Source organism: Apteryx rowi, unplaced genomic scaffold (assembly GCF_003343035.1).
Source record: "Apteryx rowi isolate R43461 unplaced genomic scaffold, aptRow1 scaffold_254, whole genome shotgun sequence".
NCBI classification, from domain to species: Eukaryota; Metazoa; Chordata; class Aves; order Apterygiformes; family Apterygidae; genus Apteryx; species Apteryx rowi.
Window position 1 is genome coordinate 1,035,563 of NW_020448908.1, and position 22,551 is coordinate 1,058,113.

A 22,551-nucleotide genomic window follows, 5' to 3' on the forward strand; every position below is an offset into this window, starting at 1 on the left:
ATATTAAAATTCTGAATAAATTATCCAAGAATAACTCTGTTCATTTTGTCTGCTGTCTGCGCAGCCCTGAATGCTGCTTTACCACAGAGAAAACATTAAATTCATATCTTGGAATAAGCAATACTTTCAGTTACAAAATGAATGGTGTTAAGAAAGAAAAAAAAATAATAAAAAATGCAGATCTGCCAGTTTTAGGCTTGTGGTTTGAAGCCTGTTGAACTCTGCGAAACGGCTTGTGTGATCTGTCCAGGGCCGTGGCCTGCTGGTACGGTTTTTGGTAGCATGAAGCYGTTGGGTAAACATTGGCGAAGGGATTCCTTCTGCCTGGAGTGTCTAGAGCTGCCTTTCTGTAATGTCAGTCTTTTATTTCCATGTGCACCGACTCAGGTTTTCCTCACTTTTAGCAGGACAAATTTCTACACAGGTGGTTAAAAAAAATTAAAATAAAAAAAAAAACCTGTCCAGGAGACCTGCTTCATCCCTGAGTCTGAGCAGCTGTAACCGGATTTGCACTGGGAACCAGCTCACCTAATGTTCTGTGTCGGGCAGCTCTCAAGAGGTAAAACCATTCGTTCTTCTAACTTTAATCTTGGGGTGGTGTGTTCTTGGAGGGTTTTTGTTTGTTTTTGGTTTGGTTTTTTGAGAGGTGAGATTTCCTTCCTGATCAGCTGCAACAACAAGCTTGGGGACTTACTGTCGCTATTTTTCATCTAGATGTATTTTGCCATTCAGACGCAATACCGTGCTTTGCTCCTCTTGAGCAAAACCGCTCCGTTTCGTATCGTTCCTTCTTGGCAGGGTCTGCAGCCACGAGCCCCTGGAGCTGCGGCCGACACCGGCTCTCCGTGGTGGGCACCAGCAGGGCGTGATTTTTAGGGCAATGCGGTTGGTGGAATTAATGGCTGTAGCTTTGTGTTTCCTTCCCTGGTCCCGGTGGCCGGCCACAGGCCCTGCTCTGTGGGCTAACTCGGCCCACGCCGCAACTCGGGCTCTTCACCAGGCCTCCGCTTGCGTGAGGACCTTTCCCCGCCAGCCTGAAGGCGCTGGAGATGCTCTGCAGTCACCAACGGGTCCGGTTCCTCTGCCGTGACCATGAGCTGGGGGCTGCTCTGCGGCTGGGTCCCTCTCCCCGGGAAAGCTGGCTGCACCTGGGCACAGGATGAGCTTCGGGGACAGCGGCTGCTGCCACCAACCTCTCCCAGGCCCAAGGTGCAGGAGGACCCAAGAACATCTTCTTGACACTTGAGCAATAAATTGTTATGAATGTGATTGATGCAACTTTCTTTTTCTGCAAAAAGTGCTCCTTTTCCTGAGGAGCTAGAGATGAACCCTTGCCCCGTGGCCTCCTTGCCCCATCCCTGCTTGATCCAGCAAGGACTGCTCCAGCTCCAGCCAGGGCCGTGATGGCCTGGAAGGGGAAGGGGGGAGCATGTTGCTTGTTGATAGAAAATGTGCTGTGCTGATGCCATCTAGTGCCTCCGAAAATAATAAATGTAAGAGGCAATTGCAGCCAGCTGTGCTCTCCGTGTGCCACCCGCGCTTGTGTTTTGGGCAGCCGCACAAAGCGGCTCAGCAGATCTTCAGCACTTTCTGGGCCCATCTGGATTTCTGTTACCATAAGAGAGCAATGAAAAACAAACATACTTTAAAATGTTTTGGAATTGCATCTGCTGGCACAGGCTTGTTCTCTGGGGTTCCTAAAATGCAGAATTTCGCAAAGCCACAAAACTTGAACTTGCTGTCACGGGAGGTTTGTTTCCTGCTAAGGTCTCGGGTCAGGGATGCTGGCGAGAGGCAGCTGAGGCTTGTCCAGCCCTTGGGCTGTTAGCCCTTGTTGCTGATCTACGCTGCCTGCACAGCTCAGCATCGCCGTCCCCGAACCACTTCAGCCACCGGGCAGAAGGAGAAGGTCTCCTCCTTGTCTGAACTGGGGACGATTCCCCCATTCCTTCAGCTAGGGCAGCTGCCTGGTTTAGGCAGAGCCCTGAGCTCTGATCCTTATCGAGCTCTTGTGGACTTCAGAGGAATTAAGGTTTAATTTCTCTTCGCTCTTGTGGTTTCCTGGAGCACTGGGTAATTGCTATTCTAAGCGCTGCCAAAGCTGCGGTCTCCGGGTAATTGGAGTGTGAGCGGATCTTGTTCCGATTAAGGCTCGGCTGGGGCTGGCGTGTGCTCGGGGCAGGGAGATGAGGTACGTGCACACATCAGCCCACGGGCTGTTGGGAAGCAGTGGATGCCTGCGCCTAGAAGCCGGAGCGCAGCAGCGTCCTGGGCTCTGCCTGCCGGACAGCGGGAAGGGCAGGGGGGTCGCAGCCTCATCCCTCTTCCCTGCTTGCTTTGGGAGCTGAAGTGCCTGTTGATCGGTCTCTTAGCTGCACGGATGTATTTAGACGAGATAGTCGTTTCCGTGCTTTTCTGTTGCATCATCCCATGTCCCGTGCGAGACTGAGACCTGAGCTTCGAGGTCTCCGTTGCTGTCTTCTGTGCAGTTCCTCACGTTGCTCCTTGTCAATCCACGCTGAGCATCGGCAGCTCCTGAAGCCCAAGGAAATGTTAACAGGCCTCGCTGCCTCCGGCATGAAGCCAGCGAGGGTTGGTGCAAGGAGCCCTGGTGTGTGGAAGGCTTTTGTGGCGCACACACAAAGTGGTTTTTCTTTGAACGGAACAGGAAGCAGTTTGTGGCAATCGCTGGCCTCGCGTCCATCGCTGGTTCAGCTGCTCTCCAGGCTCCCGCGCGGGCATTTTGGGCTGTGCAGCCCTGAGGCAGCTCTGTTGGACCCCCCAGAGCCGCAACCCCTGCGAGAGAGGGAGCGAGCGTAGGGGGAGCGCCGATCCCTCCGTCGAAGGAACTGCAGCATGGGAGAGGCGGGTTTGTTTGTGCCCTCGGAAAGGGGAAGTGGTGAGACGATTGAGCCAGAGGTCCCCATGAGCAAACCGGCTGCACGGCTGCCGCTTCCCCAATGAGTCTCTGCTCCTCACTTCGTTCCAGCATCTGGAGAAGAAGCGAGACTGTCAGGCGTAAGTGTGCTTGGAAGGCTTGCCGGGGAGATGCCTCCTGTCCTTGGGGTAAGTCGTGCTCAATATGAGCTCCGTCCCACGTTCCTGGGGTTGTCGCTCGTCTTCCTCAAGGCCTCGTGAGGAAGCAACTAGCCTTGAAGCAAAAAGGCCAAGTGTTGGGCTTTGCTCAGCCTTCCCCCTCCACACACACGCTTGAAGGCAAAACTTGGGCCATGGAGCCTCGGGCTACGAGGAGACCTGCTGCAAGCGAAGGGAAGGAGAGGAGGCTGGGCTTTAACCGTGGCTCCCTTCGGGGCAGGACTGAGGTGTCTGAGCACCTGACGGGTGCTGGTCCTGGCTCCTGCTGGTTGCTGTGCCACAGCTGAAGGCATGTGAAGATGCCTCCTGCCAAAGGAAGGGGCCCTTGGACCACCCCTGGCTGGGAGCCACGGTGTTTGGCTTGGCAGGAGAGGGGGGCCTGGCTGAGCCCCACAGCTGAGTCCCCCAGATCCTCTTCCAAAGCATCTGCTCCTGGGCTGGGTGCTGGGTGCCGGCTCTCGGGGTGGAGATCCAAGCAGAGGAGATGTGGTGAGGGCTGTGCTGGGCAGGCAACAGCCTGGGGTTTGTGGCTGGGTGAGGGCGATGCTCGTTGCCACCCACCTGCGCGTGACAGCAGCCCAAGGTGGGCTCTGCCGTGGGGATGCCTGGGACCGTTCCCAACTGCTGTGCTTTGCTCAGCAGGGCCAAGGGCAGAAGCTGAGCAGAGGTTCAGTCTCGCCTGCAAGCCCACGAGCGGACGGGGTAAAGCTCAGCTTCTTCAGCCTAATCAAGGGGCTGAGGGCTATGTTTGGAGCCGGTCTGGGCTGAGGGGCTGGTGCCAGATGGAAGCAATAGGTTCAGAGAACTCAGGGTGGGGGATTTGGTCTTGGGCAGTTTGGAGACAGCCTCCACGTACCTGATAGCATGGAGGAGCTGAGAAGCACTTGGAAAAAGGTCCTTGCCAGGGGACGAGGACTTGCGAAGAGCTGCAAGATGCTGCTGGTGTTGCAGAGGGACGGRGTCTCTCACCTTCCCTTGCAGAGGCTCTGCTTTGGTACGTGAAAACGATGCCAAACAACAGTGTAAGCGTCAAGCCCACAGTGTTAACTCTTCCCCCGTGTTTCGCAGGTGAAGGGGGCCAGCACCATTGCAGCACTGACTTAAAAGCGGCCGTTTGTCGGGCTGACCTCTGATAACCACGAATGGAGCAAGGAGGTTTTGGCAGCGAGGGGAAGGTTATGGCGTGTTAACAGCTTGCTTTCTGTTTCCATCTGCAAGCCTGGATCAGTGTTCAGGGGCTGCTCAGTGCTCTGGGGGCCGCTAATCCCCAGGCCCTGCCGCAGGAAGTCACTGACCCGTCACACAGGTGGGAACACTGGAGACCAGGAATTTCTCTCTGGCTACAGCTTCCATCAGCTGATACTTCTGACAAAACACTTGGCTTCTCCACTCCCCCCTTGGCAGCCCCTGGGCTGCAGCCTGCAGCGCTGCCTTAGACCGTGCTGAGCTCTGCTGTGCTCTGTGCTGTTGTCTTCTGCTTGGGGTTATACCTTGCGCGGGGCTTGGAGRGCTCCCAAATGTCAGACTCGCTGCTAAACCACTCCTGGCCGTCGTTCTCGAAGCGCTGGAAGAAGAGATGGTCCTTTAAGCGAGGTAATGGCCTGTGTGTGGGGAGAGACGGTGTTTCGGGAGCTGGGCTGCTGCGCGCAGCCAGGAGAGCCTGTCCCCGGCGAGCAGGTAGCGGCGAGCGCGGGGTTCCCCAGGCAGGGCTGCGCGCGTTGGGTACGTGCTGCTCCCCTCCGCAGGGGACGCTGCCTAAGTACTGGTTAATGCTATTCCTTCCCGCAAGCTGTTCTCAAGGCTTGTGAGTGCTTTTAGGGGCTGGGTAACGGGTTAAATATCAGCCTTCTGGTTTTGTAATGGATTTGATTTGTTGTCAGTGATCTGGAGGTCCCCGTTTTTGCAGGCAGCCGTCTCTGCGCGGCTGCCTGGAGAGGACTGAGCGTTTTTTGTGYGTGCCGAGAGGCTGGTGTTTGAGCAGAGGCGGGGGGAAAGGCTCCCCCGGCCCTTCAGCRAGGGCTGCCAAGCAGAGCCCCGCGTTCGGAGCACAGGCTGAGCCGCAGCCGTTGGTGTGGCACCAACTTGGTATCGCRGTGTTGGAGAGCAGGGACGGGAAACACTAGCAGTGATGTGAACTGGCCTCGCTCCTGTACGCGGTACCTTGACTTTGAAGGAGCAAAGTCAGAGCCCCGGGAAGCAGGACACTTGCAGCCGCTGAGGAGCCGGCCTCCGCTGTCCTTCCCTGCAAACACTGAGGCTGATGATTTAGGCTGATGCTTTTGGGTACGTTTAACTGTGGCATTAGAGCTCTCGACATGCGCCAGCTCCTTCCTCCCTCGTTGCTCCCCTCGGTTCTCCTGTCTCCTCCATGGAGATGCAGGAGAGTGAGATCCAAACCAAACGGTCACTGGGAGGTAAAGTCAGAGCAGGGAGCAGGATCGCGCAGGGCTCTCATCCCACGGCGCGCACCAAGCGGTTCCCCTGAGCCCTGCTGGTGCTGCGCCTGCTGGTTACGGCCTCACCCTCGCCGGGAAGGCTCAGCTGGGCAAATTTCCATTCTAAATAAAGCACCCTCACAGCGACCAAAGCACTAACCGCTTTGGGGAGCGTGTCCCRGTAGGGCCCTCTCCCTCCAGCGCGAGCGGTGTGTCCCACTGGCGCTTGCACCGTGGACACAAAACATCCGGGTCTCGCCCAGCTCTTCTCCTGCCTCTGCCTGTCTGTCCGTGGCACTTGGCCGTCCCTCGGTGCCCGGAAGAGTCACTGACGGAGCTGCATCGGGTCTGTTAGCTGGAGGCTCGGAGAGTATCGGAGGGGCTGCAAATCCTTCGTCAGCAAACTGCTGCGACCCTTCAGCTGAGAGCGAGCCGAGGAGCAGCTGGATCGTGCTAGAACCCTTTTCCCCAGCTCCGCATGCCCTAAAACCAGGCCCCAGACGCAGCGATAAGGCAGCAGCTCGCTGTACAGTATGTTACAGTGTTGGACAGCTTATCTTCTTCCCTCCTCCGGCCCCGGCCGCATGAGCCAATCCCYGCTGCTGCCAGCGGCTGCTGACCTGGGGCCCAGAGCGCGCCARGGGCTGCACTTACTCTGATTTTGGCACAGCAGGTTTAGCGCCTGCTTTACAGAGGTTTTATCCTATAGCTCTGGTCATCCTGGAAGGCAGGATGTAAAGGGCGGCTGGTGCTGGGCCGGCAGGGGAGCAGCCGGGCTGGGACTGCATGATTTTTGTTTCTTGTCTGTGATGCTCTCGGTGGTTTCCCAGCAGTCTCTGCCCCGGGTTTCTGGGAAATGCCCAGATGCTCTGGTCTTTCCTTCCTCCTAGGATTGTTTCGCTTAGCAGAACCGTCCGGTGCCTTTGCGCCGCCGTGTTTGGCGTGGCCTTTCCACGGTGGAAATGCAGGGAGCAGCCGGTGCTTAGAGGATGCGACCTGCCAGGAGAGAGCTCGCGCCCCGTGTTTCCTCTAATGTTTTCACCCGCCAGTGCTGGCCTGGCTCCAGGGTCACTCAGGGCCCATCGGCATCCTGCGCTGACCAGCGGAGCAGGCGGGTGAGGAAGGGCCGGGAGCTGGTCCCAGGGTGCGGCGAATCGGTGGCTGGCAGAGCTGCTTCCAGCACTAGCCGCTCAGCCGCCGTCCCCGCTGTAGCCGTTCGCTGGTGACGGGCTCATCCGAGTGAAATCGGCACACGGATAGCTGCAGAGGGGCGGGAGGTCCGGACTGCAGGTCTGAAATGGAAGAATTTAAACCTTTGTTGGGCTCCCAGTGTCCTTGCACCAGGTTACAGCAGGACAGAGGGTTTTTTTCCTTGAAAAGAACCAGATCAGCTGGCTGGGCCCACTGTCTGCATGGCATCAACACCCCCGAGGCTCTTCCTGACTATCACATGCGGTGGATGCCGGTCACTACTTCCTTCCTCCCCACGCAGGAGCCCGGCTTCGTCATGGTTTGCCGGCCTGGCAGAGCCCCGGACAGCCCCGCTCGTGAGCCGCAGGGACCTGCCGGGATCAGCCAGCAGCGCTTCCTCCCCAGCTCTGCCTTGGGAATTCCTCTGATGAGGCTGCTCCCTGCAGCAATAACCTTTTATGGTTCCCGGACAGAGGCGAATTAAGCAACTGCAGTACCTAATCTGCTTAATGTTCCCCTGAAGCAAACAGAGTGTGCTCTTGGAAGTGTCACTTTGTCATCTTGTCTCCAGCCTCAGCTGAGGAAAGGTGAACGCTGTTGTCTGGCTGTGCCGGAGGGCAGAGATGCCCTGTCCCTTCCCGCTGTGCAGCAGCAAGACGGAGCTTCAGCTCCAGGTTCAGTTCCAGGAGATTCAAGAGGCCCCTGCTGGCCCTTCTTGCTGTGTTGGTGACCACCTTGATCGTGGGTACGGGGACGTTCACAGCCCCCCAGACCTGCCTCCCTCCTGCGTGTGCTCTACGCTGACCTTTCCTTGCTCATCCTGCTGCAACCTGAGCCTGAAAGTGTTTTTTCCCCCCAAAAAACCCCCCCGCAGCACCCCCCTTGCCCTCGTGTCGGTGCAGCGTGGCTCTATACATGGTGCTAGCGCGGGAAGTAGATGCGGGGAGCTCTGAATTGTCGTGTCTGGTGTTCACACATTGCCTAAAATGGTCTCCCCGTCGCCGTAACCCTGGGCGCTCTGCGTGCTGCTGCCTAACGGCCGGCGCGGCGGAGTTCGCCGGAGGGTGGCTGCGAGCCTGATTTATCGAGTGTTGAACAGGAGTGTCTGAAGCGCCCGGGGAGGATGTAAGTCCTCCTGTGGGGCTGGAGRGGGTCTTTTGCCGGCAGCCTATGCTTTGTCCAAATCCTTAGCCCTGCGCGGCACAGGCAGAGCACAGGGAATAATTTCCAGGCCTCCGAGGAGCCGTTGCTGACTCTGTTCCAGGGATCCACTTCGGAGCTGCAGGCTGGAGCCTCGGGCAGGCACGGCGAAGCCTTGGCAGGCCGGACGTGGCCCTGCTCGAGAGGAAAATACCTCTTTGTTTTAACTAAACCTGTGGGCCAGGCTCTGGCCTCCGTCAGGGCGCAGCGCTTGTCAGCTCCTGCGGCTCCGTCCCTGCTGCCTCTCGGGGCTCCGCTCCCTTCTGCGAGGCGAGTTCCCTGCAGCGAGGCGCGATGAGGGCAGGGAATCTCCTTTTACTTCTTTCCCTGGAGATAACWTGTATGAGGGGAAGCAAAATTTGCCTTCACCCCCCCCCCCCGGGACCTTTCCAGTGACCTGGTTGCTCCCCTGAGGTCAGTTCTCCTTTGGCTTTGCTCCAGGCTATTTGGGGGGGTTTAGTGGCTTTTATTCTCTCCTGACATCTCTGGCTGCCCATTTTTTTCCAAGCTTGTGCCAAACCCTGCACTCATTAAAATGCTTATTCATTTCAAAATACTGATTTTTGATTACAGGCTGAATAGAGCAATTCCAGGCACAGCAGGGGGGGAAAAAAAGGGGGAGGTTAAATGGTTTGCTAAGCCCCTACCAGTTTTATAGATAAAGCGTTATAGATGTGGATCAAGGGCAGTCTGTACACCCTGTGCAGGAGTTTGTCAATTAAAAATTTCCCGTGAAGCAAATCCCACCACCTTCCTAGCTAGGCTGTTTCAAATTTTCACTGCTCTTATAGTTAGAAAACCCTTAATTAAAATAGTGCCTTTATAGAGTGTTTTTTTTAGTGTGCTGTTTACAGCCCCTTACATTAAATTACCATACACATTTAAACACCCCAAACACTCCCTAAAGCAGAACCTCTGGCAACTGCAGTGTGCAGCGGGATCCAAGGAACAAACCTCCAAACTCTCCCGCACGTTTGCTGCCTTTTTCTTGTTGGCACCATGCTATTTCTGGCTGCGCTGTGTAGCATTAAAACCCACAGCAGGATCTACTGTTTCCAAGACTGTGCTTTTAGCTATGCTTTACTCACGTTAATGTTTTTATCCTTGGCTTTCCTGGAGTACGATGGGTTTCTAGCAGTTTCTTACAACTTTTTCCCTTTGGGTAGATAYGGCCTCTTAGAGTCTCTTGCTGTTGTTCTCTGCATCCTCAGACATCCAGCATGGCGCTTCAGCCAGCAACCTGGCTTTTTTCCATTCCCCTCAGCTGTATGCATCTCGAAGGAATAAAAGGCCTCTGTGAGTCATGCGCTGGTTTAGAGATCGTGGCTAACTTTTACACTGTGTCTCGTTACATAGGAATGTGCTTTAGTCAGCTGGACGACATATCGTACCGTGAAGCATGTCCAGACCTTGTTTTTGCTCCTCAATGAGTTATCAGATGGTGTACGCACACGCAGGCGCACGCTCGCTTAACACTCCCGTGCGGGGAAAATCCACGCGTATCGCAGCGACCCGGTGCCAGGAGCATTTTGTGCTTCCGCTACTGCTCCAAACGTTTGGTCTTGCCTGGAGTCGTTAATGCGTCTCCGATCTTGCCTCCCAGTGGCATCCTTTGTCCTTTAAGGACGAGAATGAAATTGCTGACAATATATATATTTTTTTCACGGATTCCCGCTGCTTTAAAGGTCCCTAATCTAAATGACAGCAGTCACGATGTGCTTAACTCTTCTGTCCTGCTACGGAAACGGCCTCTGTAGCACAGGAAGCGCTACAAGTGTCTGGCTGGGACGGTGCAAGCCTGGTCTCTGTCCTTGCACACGCCGTGGCTCGCGGGGTGAAGTTTCTGCTGTCAGGGGACCCCTGCGTCACGTTCCCAGAGGATCAAGGCTGCCAAGGCGCTGACACCGCCTGCACCRGCTGTCTGCGAGGGAGCAGAGGGACACGTGGAGCGTTGCAGTGCCGCCAGACGTCAGCTCTCCGCGTGTGGCTGATTTTGCACACCTCCAGGCTGCCTGGTCACATGCTGCGCCCTTCTCTCTCTTGCAGGGTCGGAGGGCAAGCCATGCTTACGGGAATTTGCTGACCGCGCCGTCGCTGCCTCGGAGTTTCACCCCCGAAAAAACTTCCTCCCATCCCTGATTGCCGAGAATGACTCCTTCTTCACTAGCATGGCTGAAGAAAAGGCAAGTGTCCTGTTTTGTTCTGCTGCCACGGCGCGAGGCAGGGGCCAGGGTCAGCAAACGGGGTGGTCGGCACCATATCCTGGGGGGCCCGTGGGTGGAATAAGGATGGGGAAAAGCTCCGGGCTTCACATTCACATTAGTGGGAATAAGGGACAGAGAGACCTCGGGGGCAACATCCGCGGCTCCCTGCAGCAAGCTGAGCAGGTGGGGTGGGACAGTCTGGCCGCGAGGTGCAGGAGGGTGTTACGAAGCCTGGTGCGAGGAAGCACGCTGCAGGCTGGGCCTGGCTAGCTGCCAGGGGCCGTTTGCCGTGAGACAGGACAGAGAAGCAGGTATGGCTCCGCAGGGAAATGCCCCCTTTGCAGGATACACGCAACGCCTTCGGAAGGGTGTACGGGATTTGCACGCTCACGCCGTGCCAAGCTGTTGCTCCCTGTGCAGGGGGACTCGTCTTCCGTAGAGCTGGACGCCCCGAYGGCAGATTTGCACAGCAGCACGGAGGATCTCCTCTCAGACTCTGCTCTCCACGGCACGGAGTATTACAGAGATCTCGGGTTTCTGAGCCTGCCGGTTACCGGCACAGCACCAGAGACTGCATCACAGCCAGAACAAGCCCCCCAAGCTGCATCTGCCTTTCGCTTTTTGGAAGAGAGACCAAGGGTTTTGAGCAAAATGTCTGTGGACGTTGCTTTTTCCAATCCTGTCTCCTGCTCGGTACGTTACGGGGAGGCCGACTGCCACTTTCTGAACAGAGACCGCGTTTCCTCCTGCCCAGCAGCGCCACAAGAGGGAACTGGCACCTCCGAGTGTCCTGCAGAGCCAGGCAAAGCGCTGGAGCTGCAGGAGGCCGAGGAGACCTTCCCCACGCTCGTGAGGTCCATGTCTACCTCACGGAGACACAGCTGGGAGAGCCCCGTATCGCCCCTGGACTGCAAGCGAAGGTAAAGCAGGCCTGGGAGCAGTATCCCATACGTACAGTGCAATGATGCTGTGAGAGGCCGGAGCGGTCACGCTGCCCCGAGCTCTGGCTGCTGCTGGGTGGTCTCYCTCCCTGGTCAGCATCTGCCAGTGCAGCTGGAAGCCTCCTGCTCGTGTTGGGTGGGATGTGGAGGAGCAGACGCTAGGGCAGCAAGAGGCTTTTACGTCTTCCTGGCAATAGGAAGACCCTCTATTGCTGCTGTTGGGGCCGGCAAGAGGGTCTCTCATCTGGGGAGAGAACATCTCTGCCTAGAGGGAACCCTTGAACAGCATCAGCTGCCCTGATGTCCTCTGTCCCCTGGCTCAGAGGCAACTTTGCCCACTCCACGGGGATGAAGACAGCTCTGTCAAACCAGCTTTTCCTTCTTGTCAGTGAGTTGGCTTGGTGGAGTCTGTACTTGCAATTGCAGCACTGTCCTCTTTCCCCTTGTTCTCCATGAGGCTGCAGAAGAGAGTGTATTTTTGCGGGGTGATGCTGAGCTCCGGCTGGCACTGGTTTCCAGGCCTGGCATCACTGTCACGCTCTGCTCCTGTCACATGAAGGCCTCGGGCTCCRGGTTTTTGCATGCGTGCTTTCCCTCCTGACAAATGTATTGATCTTGCTGCTGGCTGGCAGTTAGGTGCAAGCCAGCAATGACTATTTTTATCTCTCCTCCTTATAAGGTGCCCTAAAATTATCTCAGCCTGAAATCTTGACCACTCTTTATCAAGCTCAGGCTTCGGTTCTCAGACCTGTTGCTGTTGCAGGTGCTGCGGATCAGTCACAGTTTATACCGTACAACAGGCCCATGARCAACGGCGGCACAGAGCGGCCAGCAGAGCGTCAGGGATTTACTCAGTCCCCTTGCGGGGTGATTAAGCATGTGAGCGTGGGGCCAGGGAAGGGGAATATGCCCCACTGTCCCCTAAGCAAATGCTTCCTGAAGCCTGTCTCTGGCAGCAGGAATGAAGTGACAGTGATCTGCTGACAGAATCCACTGGGCCCTATCCATCATTTTGCTCCTATGCCGTTGGCACCGCGACAGCACTCGGTGTTCAGGAAACCATGGCGCGCTGGGAGGGCTGTTCTGCCCCTCGTTTCCCAGAAAAGGATTTCTCCTTCCTTCCTCGAAGCTCGGCCGTGGTGGGGGCAGGATTTATGACATGATGCCGCTACGGTGGTTTGATAAACAACAACATCTGCCATTTCTAAATGCCCAGAGGGACTTTCCTGGCATTGCAGCTACCAGGGCAGCAGCGCTCACGCAGGCAAGGCAGACTGCTGCTGGGGCGGCTGCACAGTCTCSGGGCTTGCTAAGAGACCAGCAGGAGCCGTCGGGCACTAAACGTCCCTGGGYGGACCTGCCGATGGCAGCCAGAGCAGCTGCTTTTGACAGGCCCAGGACTTGGTGTCTGGGCTGATGTTTCTTGACATTTCCCTTTCCGCGTGCCTGCTGTGGTGGCCTTGCCTTGTCTTAATTGCACGAGCTCCTCAGGACTGTCTGTCCAAGGCCAGGGCGCTGCACGGCGCGATAGCACTGGCTCGCTAAGCCGGCTTGTGCCTCTTTCCTGAATTAGGTTCAGCCTGGACGCCACAGAGATGGGCAGTGACCCAGAGCAGGAGGACGTGGCGAAGGGAAGCCTGTCCTGCCCGCAGCCTCTCGTGTCCCTTCAGCTGCCCAGAGGGGAGCTGGAAGCCTGGAGCAGCAGCGGGGGCGGCACGGTGATCAAAGTGGAGATAGAGCCGTTGCGCCCGAACCTCGCGGTCGGCCCCAGCTTTGAGGAGGCGGTGAGTGTGCGAGGGCTGCACGCGTATTGGCGACAGGGCAAGCTGGGGGTGCGGAAAGCAAGGCGCGCAAGTGTCAGCTGCAGGCTGGATTCCTCGGATGCTGGCGTTGAACCAGGTATGCCAGGGTGTCGGCAGGAATCGCAGCAAGGACGAGCTTTCTCTGCTCTGGGACAAACTGCCCCCTCTTGCAGGATAAAGGCCCTGAGAGCTGGCTGATACACAGCCCTCTTTTCCCTTATATCTAGGTGGAATTTGCCTTGCGGCAACTCGTGCATGTTGCCTTTTTTCCCATCACTGTGCACCCCTGAGAAGAGTCTGGCTCCGTCTGCTCTATTACCCTCCATCAAGTAGATGAAGGCAGCAATTTGACCCACMCACACACACACACGCTTCCACCTTTTGCTTTTTCAGGGAATTTCTTTGGATTCAATTCATATTAAAAGGAGAATTGCACAGCAGTGCAACGTGTCTTACAGGCGCAAGTAAGAAGTGGGAAGTACCTGAGGAGGTGTCAGCCACAAGATAACAAATGTCCCGGCAGCACACACCTGCTCCAGCCTGCCCTGGAGCCCACGCCTGAAGCCCAACAAACAGATGGGCCTTAGAGGCTCCTGCCATCACAACCCTGACAAAACAAGAGAGGGAAGGGGTGAGGAGTCAGCCCGTTCCTGGTGGTTTTCCTCTGTATTTGTTTYTGAGGGTTTTTTTTTGTGGCAGCTGCCTTGCTGGTTCCCCACTGAGACTTTGAGGCAGAGCTGGTGACAGGATCCATTTCTTGGGCCTTGGACTAATCCTGTGCCCTGCTACGGCTGTGGTTGATGCCACAGCTATCGGCCATGCGGTGAGGGAATAATCTGCCCGGGGTCTCCCAGGACAGGGCACCCAGGCTCGGAGGCTGTGGGAAGCCAGGGATGGTCGCTGGCAGTTAGCTGGAAATGGGAGCCCTGTTCCCTGCCTTGTGCTTCACCAGCCACGATGTGCCACTGATGGAGGTTCCCTTGGTGCACAAAGGACCAAAGATGTCCATGATCTTTTACTTCTCCAGGAATGTGGCAGCAATGGGAAGAGACGGAGGTCAAAGTCTGTCCCATCAGCCTGTGAGAAGGTTGCCTCCCCTCAGATACCTTGCAGTTTCAACACTCCTCTTCCAGCCGTGGAAGGTTGGTATATACTAAATCTATGGCATTAAATGAACTCAAAATTTTTGTGATTAAGAAGATACAAAATGAGATGTAGCCTCTGAAAGCCTAGACATCCTCTGCCCTTCCCTTCTACATGGTCCCAGGAGCTCCTGAAACAAAGTCAAGCTGACTTTGAGCTTGTTCTAGGCTAAGTGTGTAGTCTAAGTGCAGACATGCCTGTCTCCAGYGACACATTGCCATATAACCTGTCTGTGGCTGGTGCATTGGTCATTCACTACTCGCACAAGGCAAAGATGGTATCCTAGGAACAAAATGCATCATCTTATSTGACTGGGTTTAAATGCCCTCCTTAGGAGGGCTTATGAGCCTGAGAAAAAAGAAATCCCTGCTCAGAAGATTTTTCCTTAGCTCCAGCTCTTATTGCAAGCTCTGCTGCAAAACATGGTGACAGGACTCAGCTCATATGAGAGCCCAACTCCCAGATGGCCTATCAGCACCACAGCTGATGCAAACTTAATTTTGGCCATCTCTGTACTGCTGGAATCTATTAACCTCTCCCAGCTGTGAGGACTGCTCTGGGGCAAAATGTAGAGAGTTGTTTAGAGCACAGCCTGGGAAGTGAGTGGAGGGGTAGCCAAGTGCGGAAACTGGCTGTCATGGGGAGGGTCTCTGTGCTGGTATTACCTYCTACCCTCTGGTTGCAAGCAGGATGCTCAGAAGTTAGACTGGAGAAGAGAGGGATAACACAGAAAAGTGACGCAGCCTTTCCCTCACTCAGCACTTCTCTCTCGCCATCAAAGGCAGAGTTTGAACCTAGCGGGATTAACGGGGTCTAATTGCATAGCTTGAAACCTGGTGCTCTGCAAAGGCAAACCAGAATCCCTGCTGAGAGTGTTTTATGTTCCAGGTGTTGAACCCCCTGCTCTGGAGATGCTGGAGAAGGACCACGTGTCCCCAGACCACGTGTAGGTATTGTCAGTCCTGGAACGGCCGTATTGAGATGGCTGGGATTCCTGAGTGCATCTGAGCTACTGGAGATCCAGTATCAAACCATAAGGGAGATCCCATTCCATGCTGGGGCTGAATAGTTGGTCATAAAACGGCATCTGATGCTTCATGGGGTGCAGAATGCATTTGCAAGGACATTTTCTAATCTCTCATTTTTCTTTTGCCTCATCCTTGGTAGACTAATTGTCCAGCAGGTACTTCAGGAGCTGAAACAGTATCATGGGTGAGTGCCTCTGGGAGAGGGAACTGGTACCTAGGAACGGCACAGGAACAGAGCTTGCCCCCTTGCACAGAGCCATTTTGGAGTGTGCACAGAATTACTGATGCTTCCTCTCCAAGTCCAKGACTTTGTGCTCTAATGTCCCTTCACCTGGGGGTGGAGGTCATGGGCCTGCCTGGGACCCATCTGGCAAATGACACTTAGTCCTTCAGGGACAAATCCCTAGGGGACCAGAACTGCTGTATTCTTCCAGTGTTCCTGAAACTAGGGTGAGATTGCAAGGGGAAGTAGCGCTTCRCTTGCCTGTTCTGTAACTCTAAACACATGTGACTGTCCATTCTCCAAAGATGGGCCTTTCAGATGACCCACAAGTTCTGCTCTTGTGTTTCATGCTGTGTGTCTGATGTCTTCTCCCTGCACAGGGCGAAGCAGAGAACATGTGTGCAAGAAAGCAGCGATGCTTCCCAGCAGAACCTCACGTGGTTTGAGTTCCTGTCTAATGAGTAAGTGAGTGCTGAGCCAGGCAGTAACCCAGATGCTTTGTGTCCCCTGAGCAGATTCTGATTTCTAGTCCCCCTCCATCTAAGCTCTACTGCCCTGCTAACACTGTGTGCAGGACACTGGTAGCGGGCAGGAATGGGACCCCCATTTTGTATGGCACTTATCAAAACCATACAGACAGCCAGAACTTGCACAGATAATTTGAAAGCTCAGCTCCTTATTTGCAAATCTGCCCATGAAAGACACGACTGATGCTGAACTTGATCCTCTGGGGGATGGAAAAGTCAGAGATGGGGTCCTAAAGTAATGYGTCGGGTGAACTCCATGAGTGATCTCTCAGAGAACTGTGCTTGCCCAGTTAACTTCCCYGTAGCTAAAATTTTGGGGGGCTTGTTTCAGAAATGAGGACAGTGGAAAGACTGATAAAGCAGAGAGAGGCACAAAGGTGATGCGACGTCTGAGTTCCCTGCGGAGCCGAGTCACTGGGTCCTGGCAGAAGGATAAGGTAAGGGAGASATGCTGAATCTGCAGAGGGGTTGCTGAATTCTCCAGGTAGAAAACATGATCTGACCCAAGAAGCCGGTTGGATTGCTTTGGGATGGATGTGGCCTCTATACTCATCAGCAGATGCATTGTGACCCCTAGTATTATGCACTGGGCAAACTGATACCTCATTTTCAGCCCACCTTGCTCATGGGCATGTTCTGGCTGCCCTGCAAGGGCAGATCACCCACTGTGGCAGGGAGGAGGGCCGGCAGAGATGCAGACACGTGCTGCAATGCCGTGTCCTGCCCTTCATCACACGTGGCCCTAGCCTAAAGGGACTGTCCCAATCCTTTAGGAAGGCATTCGGGAAAGTCACTTGGATCCCAAAGGCTCAGGCACTAAGAGGCCCATTGTACTTGCTGTGGGCCACCTCTCTGCATGCTCATTTTTACCGAGGGGGAAAGGAATGTGTGGGGAGTGCAAGGCCTGTAACAGAGCTGTGTTTTCTCTCCTCCAGGGTAAGAACAAAGAGCAGCCCAAAGAGAAAGAGAAGGAGAAAGAGCCAAAGGAGCCAAAAGAGAGGTGGAAAGAGATCAATGGGCACCAGCTTGTGCCAGGGGTTTTCTCCAGTTGCACCAGCTGCTCACTGTGTGCCAAACCTCTTGTGAATAAAAGTGGTCTGCAGTGCCTGAGTGAGTATGGCTGTCACTGTCTGGCTCTGACCCAGCCTGGCTGTAACCTGCTCCCCCAACCTCCTGTCTGGGCCAGGCTGGCCATACCCTTGCCTAAATCAGCCTCATAGATTGCTTCACTTTTYTGCCTGGCTTGACTGGACCCCACCACCCTGCTTGGCCTGGATCGGTTGTTCTGCAGATAGGAGATAAGCTTTAGATGGTCTTTAAATCCTGCCTGGCATTAGTTTGTTCTCGTTATCTTTGGCCACCTGACCATTTCCTGCCCTATTCCCAAAAGGAGGGTTCTGGGTCAACTCTTCCTTTTCACAAAGTTCTGCTTTGCCCAAGCACCTACCCCTGCTGCCTGAGTGAAGCTGGATCTTTTAGGCTTTTTTCCCCAGACACAGTGATTTGTCAGCTCCGCACCTGCTCTGTGAATGGGCACAGGGATTCCTAGAGCACCCAAAGCTTTATCAGCTAATCCAAAAGTCAAATGGCACCTCCTAGGACCTGCAAGGATGAGAYTGTTGCTTTGCAGATCTGAGTAGTGCACAGGAATGGCAGCTGCTCCTTTGCTGGTGTGTGTGTGGGACTCTGCCCTCCCACTGCATTCACTTGGCATGCAGGGGACACGTGGGCTTTGCTGCATGGGCTTGGCTGATGGGCAAACCCTGCCTCTGCTCTTTGGGGCAGGCACTCAGGGCACTGAAGAACACTTTCTTTCCAGAGGGGATTGTCTGTGTGCAGAATAAATCTTTTGGAAATGAGAGACTTGCTCTCTTTCTCTACCCTGTATCCTCAAGCAATGCTCATTCTCAAGTAGGAGACTCTCAGAGGCTCTTAAGGTCAGTAAAACCTTCCTGGGGCAGAAAAGAACTGGCTGCCCTTGGACATGCATTGTGAGGAGCATGTTTTCCTTTCGGGGCAGCTGGAGGGAAATTTAAAAGGACCGCGGGCCTAGCTGTTAGTGAATGTTTTGCAGGTGTTGGAGCAAAGGACAGCAGGGAGCTGAGTGAGAGCAAATGCTTTGTGGATGTTTAGAGACAACTGTGAGAGGAGGCGGAGTTGCGCCACAGCCTTACTCTTGCTTTCCAAGGAACCTCATAGCAGAGGCTCTGCTTGCAGCATGGCATGCTGCTTTACAAAGAGTATCTGAAGCTGAAAGGATGCAGGTAGGCTTTGATCCCCAGCGCGCCAAGAGCTTGGAGCCATGCTCTGTACGGTCCTGGGAGCTCTGAGGTCATTTTTCCAGGATGGCACAAGTGATGCTTCTCTGAATGGCTGCTTTAGAGATCGGTGATCTGGAGCGCAAAGGGTGGGAGCTAGAGGTCTGAGATGTGTCTAAATGGGAGTATGGCTCAGCATATCGTTGTCCATTACAAATGTGCGGGGAATGGGCATAAATTGGCGTAATCTTTACCTTGGTTCTTAGCCCTGCTGTGAGGAATCTGTGTTTCTGAGTCTTACTAACATTCAGCAGAAAAACTCCAAGGTGACTGAAGAACTGGATGTCTTTGGGACTCTATGACATCTCCTTTGGCTTTCTGGGCTATGTGGGGATTATGCTGCCTAGGCCAATGTAGGTGGTTGTGCTGGAGAGCTTGTTTTCATATGTTCCCTTTATGGTGGCTTGAACTGAGGCTGAGCAATTGGGCAGGGCTCTGAGATGTTTGTTAAAATTATTGGCCTGTCTCTGGTCAGATCTGGATTGGGACCTGTCGAACCAACAGCTGTTAGTCTGAGAGTGCCTATATTTGGATTATGTTGGGCTGAATGCTGAAACCTTTGCAAACTCCTTCTGGGCACCAGAGTTGATGGTTGATATCAGTAGCTTGCAGTGGGGAGCGGTGCACAGGTGTCTCCCAGCAAGTGCCTGATAGGGCAGGGAAGGAAGATTTTGGTCTAYACCTCAGCCAGGGTGGCATGCCTACTTTTCAGAAGTGAGAGCTGTGCCAAGGTTCGGTCTGAGCTTAGTTGTTGCCAGCATCTAAGAATATTTGGCTGCTCCTCTTGTTTTCTCATAATGAATTCACACTTTGCTATCTATATGCTTTGGCCAGAGGCCAGCTCTCTGTCCACCTCATGGTCAGATGCTGTTGTTTATTTGTTATCTCCATGGTATTTTTAACTGCAGCACCACCACGTGGTAGAAGACAAAATAGGCTCATCTAAAGAAAATAAAAGAATAAATGGTAAAGAAGAGAGGGATGGGTCGAAGCCAGAGAGAGCAAAGATGGGGGAATGGCTAGGAAGCCTCAAGTCTTTTCATTGTCCTGTGGACACACAAGGTCAGGTGGCTACCACGACTGCGATGAAATAGAGAGATAAGAGCTCTTCTTATTCAAGGGAGTAACAGCAGGAGGAGTTGTGCTCTTAATTCAGAACAAAGAATTATAATTCTTCTGCTAGAGACATAAACGTGTGTTGTGAAGAAGGTCGGCAGCCTGGCTAGCTCTGTACGTGGCACGCTTGCTTCCTTCTCCCACCTCATGGTGTAGCTCACACCGTGGACACCTAGCAGCACAAAGCCTCCMGGCATGGGAGGTGAGGAGTCTGCTGTGTGCGTCTGGAGTACAGATGCAGGACAGTTTCTGCAGCTCCAGTTTCAGAGTCTTACAGACGCGATGTTAAGAGTCTGGCAGGGATGAAAAACAAAGAGGAATGCTTGTGGTAACTGGGATCTCAACAACAGTGGCCACCCAAACTTCACTGTTACATAAACTTTGAACTGCAAGCCTGTTTGTTGTTCACCTGGAAATGGAGAAAGCTCCTTTTGAGCCTTTGCTGTCAAGAGTGGAAAAGGTTCTGTGCCTAATTTAATCCTTTCTTATAAACATGCTTCCAGAGTTTATGCAACAGGAGTTAGATGAATCCCAGGAAAGCCCTGACAGGAGGAGAGCTCTCCAAACAGGCTGTACCATGGAGGGGAGCCAAGGATATGCCGTGGAATATGCATGACAGATGGATTGCTTCCCTCCTAGTGACCTGAGCTTGAGCACTGGGGTAGAGCTGGGTCTTCTACATCTTCTTTAGTTGAGAGCRACCTGTCTATTACTTTATGGGAAAGATGCAGCCGTAGCCCTCTTAGGTTGCTCAGATAGACCACCATCTTCAAAAGTTAATGAAATTGCAACTAAAGCATTTGGCAGGCTTCAGACAAATTCCTTTTCTTTAAGAGAAGGCACTTGGTTTACTGAATCTTCATGAATAATGCAGGCTGGAGGGCTGGCTGTGATTGACATCATACAGCCCACCTGTCCTTGGCTGACCCTTGCTGGCTGTTTCAGTCAGCAGGCTAATTTATAACAAATGGTCGTAGCATGCAGTCTCCAGGACTTATTTAAGGCATATTGTGAAAGAAGTTTGGAGAGCTGCTTCCTTTCTTCTAACAGTTTTGTGGGTAAATGGAGGACATGGGTCTCCGCAATTGTCAGGCAAACATCCTTCACTCATGCTGTTTTTATCTGTAAAGGAAACAGGCCAAAATATCGCTTGGTCTGGACTTGAAATGTAGTGCATGAAATTTACCTCTCACTTTGCAGCTGTGTTTGCACATTTTTGCTTTTGGGATTTCCAGTGCAGCACCAGTAAGTTAATATGAGGATAGGTTTGGCTTACAATAAGGAGGACTCGCCTGATCTTCTATCATGAAATTTCTGCTGATAACCCACTCAGAGTCCAGAGAAATCTAAAAAGCAGCAGGCAACCTGAAACTTAAATTTCTGGAAAGAGACACAACTGCCAAAAAGCTTCTATTTTGGGGAAAGAGGTTTGGCTACTGTAACATGATGACAGTGATAAATGGACTGGGAGTCCCACTTGGAATAAATGATTACTGACAGAATTCCAAATAAAACAGGCAAAACCAGAGAGACTATGGGCTAATGCTGTTATAAGCCAACAAAGCAGGATGTAAAGCAACTGTGAAAGTGGTCTGTCATATTGGTTTCAGAGGAAACACTGACTGAACTATGAATCTGCTGACATGCAGCTGGCCCTGCTAAATAGTCATTGCAACCCTAGAGGGTTTAGAGAAGAAAGCTGCAAAACATATTATTCTGAGTCCTTCTCATTTTCTGCTTTTCACTTTCTTCTCCTATCTGGGCGGTGTTGCCTTTACTTGGACGATTTCCAAGCTGCTCTTCTGTGCCTTCCCTTATAAAACCTCAGGATCTTAAACACTTGGCCTGACAAATGCGTAAGCTGATCTGGTGGTAATCTATCTACTATTTGTTCAGTAAGAAATGCTTTATTATTATAGATAATTAAACAGAATTAGAAAGTGGGTGCTATACTCTTTGCTATGATCCAAACCTTAGCTCTAAGCTACAGAGTATTTGTGTAGGTTGCTGTGCCAGATTTTACTCTAATTTTGCAGAGATGCCCTGAGGCCAGCCATACAAGCACAGGATGTTCTCTCTGTGAAAACTGCAGTTGGGCAATCTGCAATGCTTTACTTGTATATTAGAGTGAAGCACAAAGTTTGAAGTGTCTAAGGATTAATTTGTCACTAAATGGCAGCCAGCTGTTTACCCCAAAATTGCTTCATGTAGTGATTATTTCTTTGTATTACTTCAGTGCTGAGAGGCCCCAGTAAAAGACTGGGACCTCATTGTACTTAGTCCTGTACAGAAGCAGAACAGGAGAGAGCATTTCTGAAAAGCCTGCAACTATAAGATGAAAAAATATATATAGGTGAAACAGGTCACAACATGGAAACGAGAGAATACTGGTCCCATGATAGTCTGTCATTTCAGCACATTTCCAGCCCACCTGCTGTCAGGTTCTTTCAAAGCAGTGCAGGAAAGCTGCAGGGAGGATTTTGAGAGAGAAGTTTGTTTTATAAATGTGCGTGTTGCATTTTCCAGCTTGTCAGGGAACGCGGATAATAGCATCAATGTGCATGATTCAAGATATGACAAACTTGCAGTGGAGATCAGTATCATGAGTCCTCAGAGTGAATCAGAGATAAGGAGGGTAAGGGCAGGTCACGGACTCCTCTGACTTTTCCTCTTCCCACACAGAGAGCTCTATAGCAGCCAGGTGCTAATACCAGAGCAAATTGCAGGCCTTACTGGTGTGGGGAAAAGGTTTTGTTTCCAGTAAGCGATTCAGTTGTACGAGTCCGTGCATGAACGTGCCGAAAGTGAAGCCATAGCCCCTTTTCTTTCACCGTTTGTCTGCACGGGGGCCACGTGCAAAGGCCCAGGCGGGCTGTGGGCACTAGCAGCACCGGGGTGGCCGGGAAGCRCGCACCCTGCCAACTCGCAGGGCGCCCTAACCTTGCCTTGGCAGAAGCGACTGTAAACACTTCAGCGCGGCCCCTAGTGAATGGCAAATCACCCTGGGGCTTTAATGATGAATCTGGTAGTTAGCGTAAACCCTTGGCGCTGCACAAACACACGAACGAACGACCGTGTTAAAGCTGTCACTCGGGATGCTACATCCCATCCATCAGGGGCCTTGTTTAGTCTTTGTTCCCGCCGCGGCCAGGCGCTGAGGGAAGGCAGGTTCCCCTGGGAAGCCCCCGTGGCGCGGCATGTTTACACAGCAGGGGCAGCGGCCGGAGCTGGCTCTCCTGCCTCGGGGCTGGGGGCGGCCTGTCCCTCTCGGCAGGGGAGAGAGGCTGTTGGCTCCGGCCACCTCTCCCGGCTCCGGCCCGGCAGCGG

At 53.4% G+C, this 22,551-nt stretch overlaps 1 protein-coding gene across 3 annotated transcripts in view; it reads left to right on the plus strand.

Moving 5' to 3' along the window:
* The first annotated feature begins 520 nt into the window (after positions 1 to 520).
* The window catches only part of ARHGEF18 (Rho/Rac guanine nucleotide exchange factor 18), a 55,977-nt gene continuing 33,946 nt past the window's right edge, over positions 521 to 22,551 (plus strand). Inside the window, exons 1-10 of one of the 3 annotated variants that reach the window (XM_026067121.1) lie at positions 521 to 559; positions 9,969 to 10,105; positions 10,547 to 11,046; positions 12,641 to 12,851; positions 13,897 to 14,011; positions 14,901 to 14,958; positions 15,180 to 15,224; positions 15,644 to 15,724; positions 16,122 to 16,227; positions 16,726 to 16,900. In XM_026067121.1, the coding sequence (XP_025922906.1) occupies positions 532 to 559; positions 9,969 to 10,105; positions 10,547 to 11,046; positions 12,641 to 12,851; positions 13,897 to 14,011; positions 14,901 to 14,958; positions 15,180 to 15,224; positions 15,644 to 15,724; positions 16,122 to 16,227; positions 16,726 to 16,900 (1,456 nt within the window). In that variant the 5' untranslated portion in view covers positions 521 to 531. Of the gene's footprint in view, positions 560 to 2,684; positions 3,067 to 9,968; positions 10,106 to 10,546; positions 11,047 to 12,640; positions 12,852 to 13,896; positions 14,012 to 14,900; positions 14,959 to 15,179; positions 15,225 to 15,643; positions 15,725 to 16,121; positions 16,228 to 16,725; positions 16,901 to 22,551 lie in introns of those variants that run through there. The other 2 variants (XM_026067120.1, XM_026067119.1) reach the window with 2 other exon arrangements.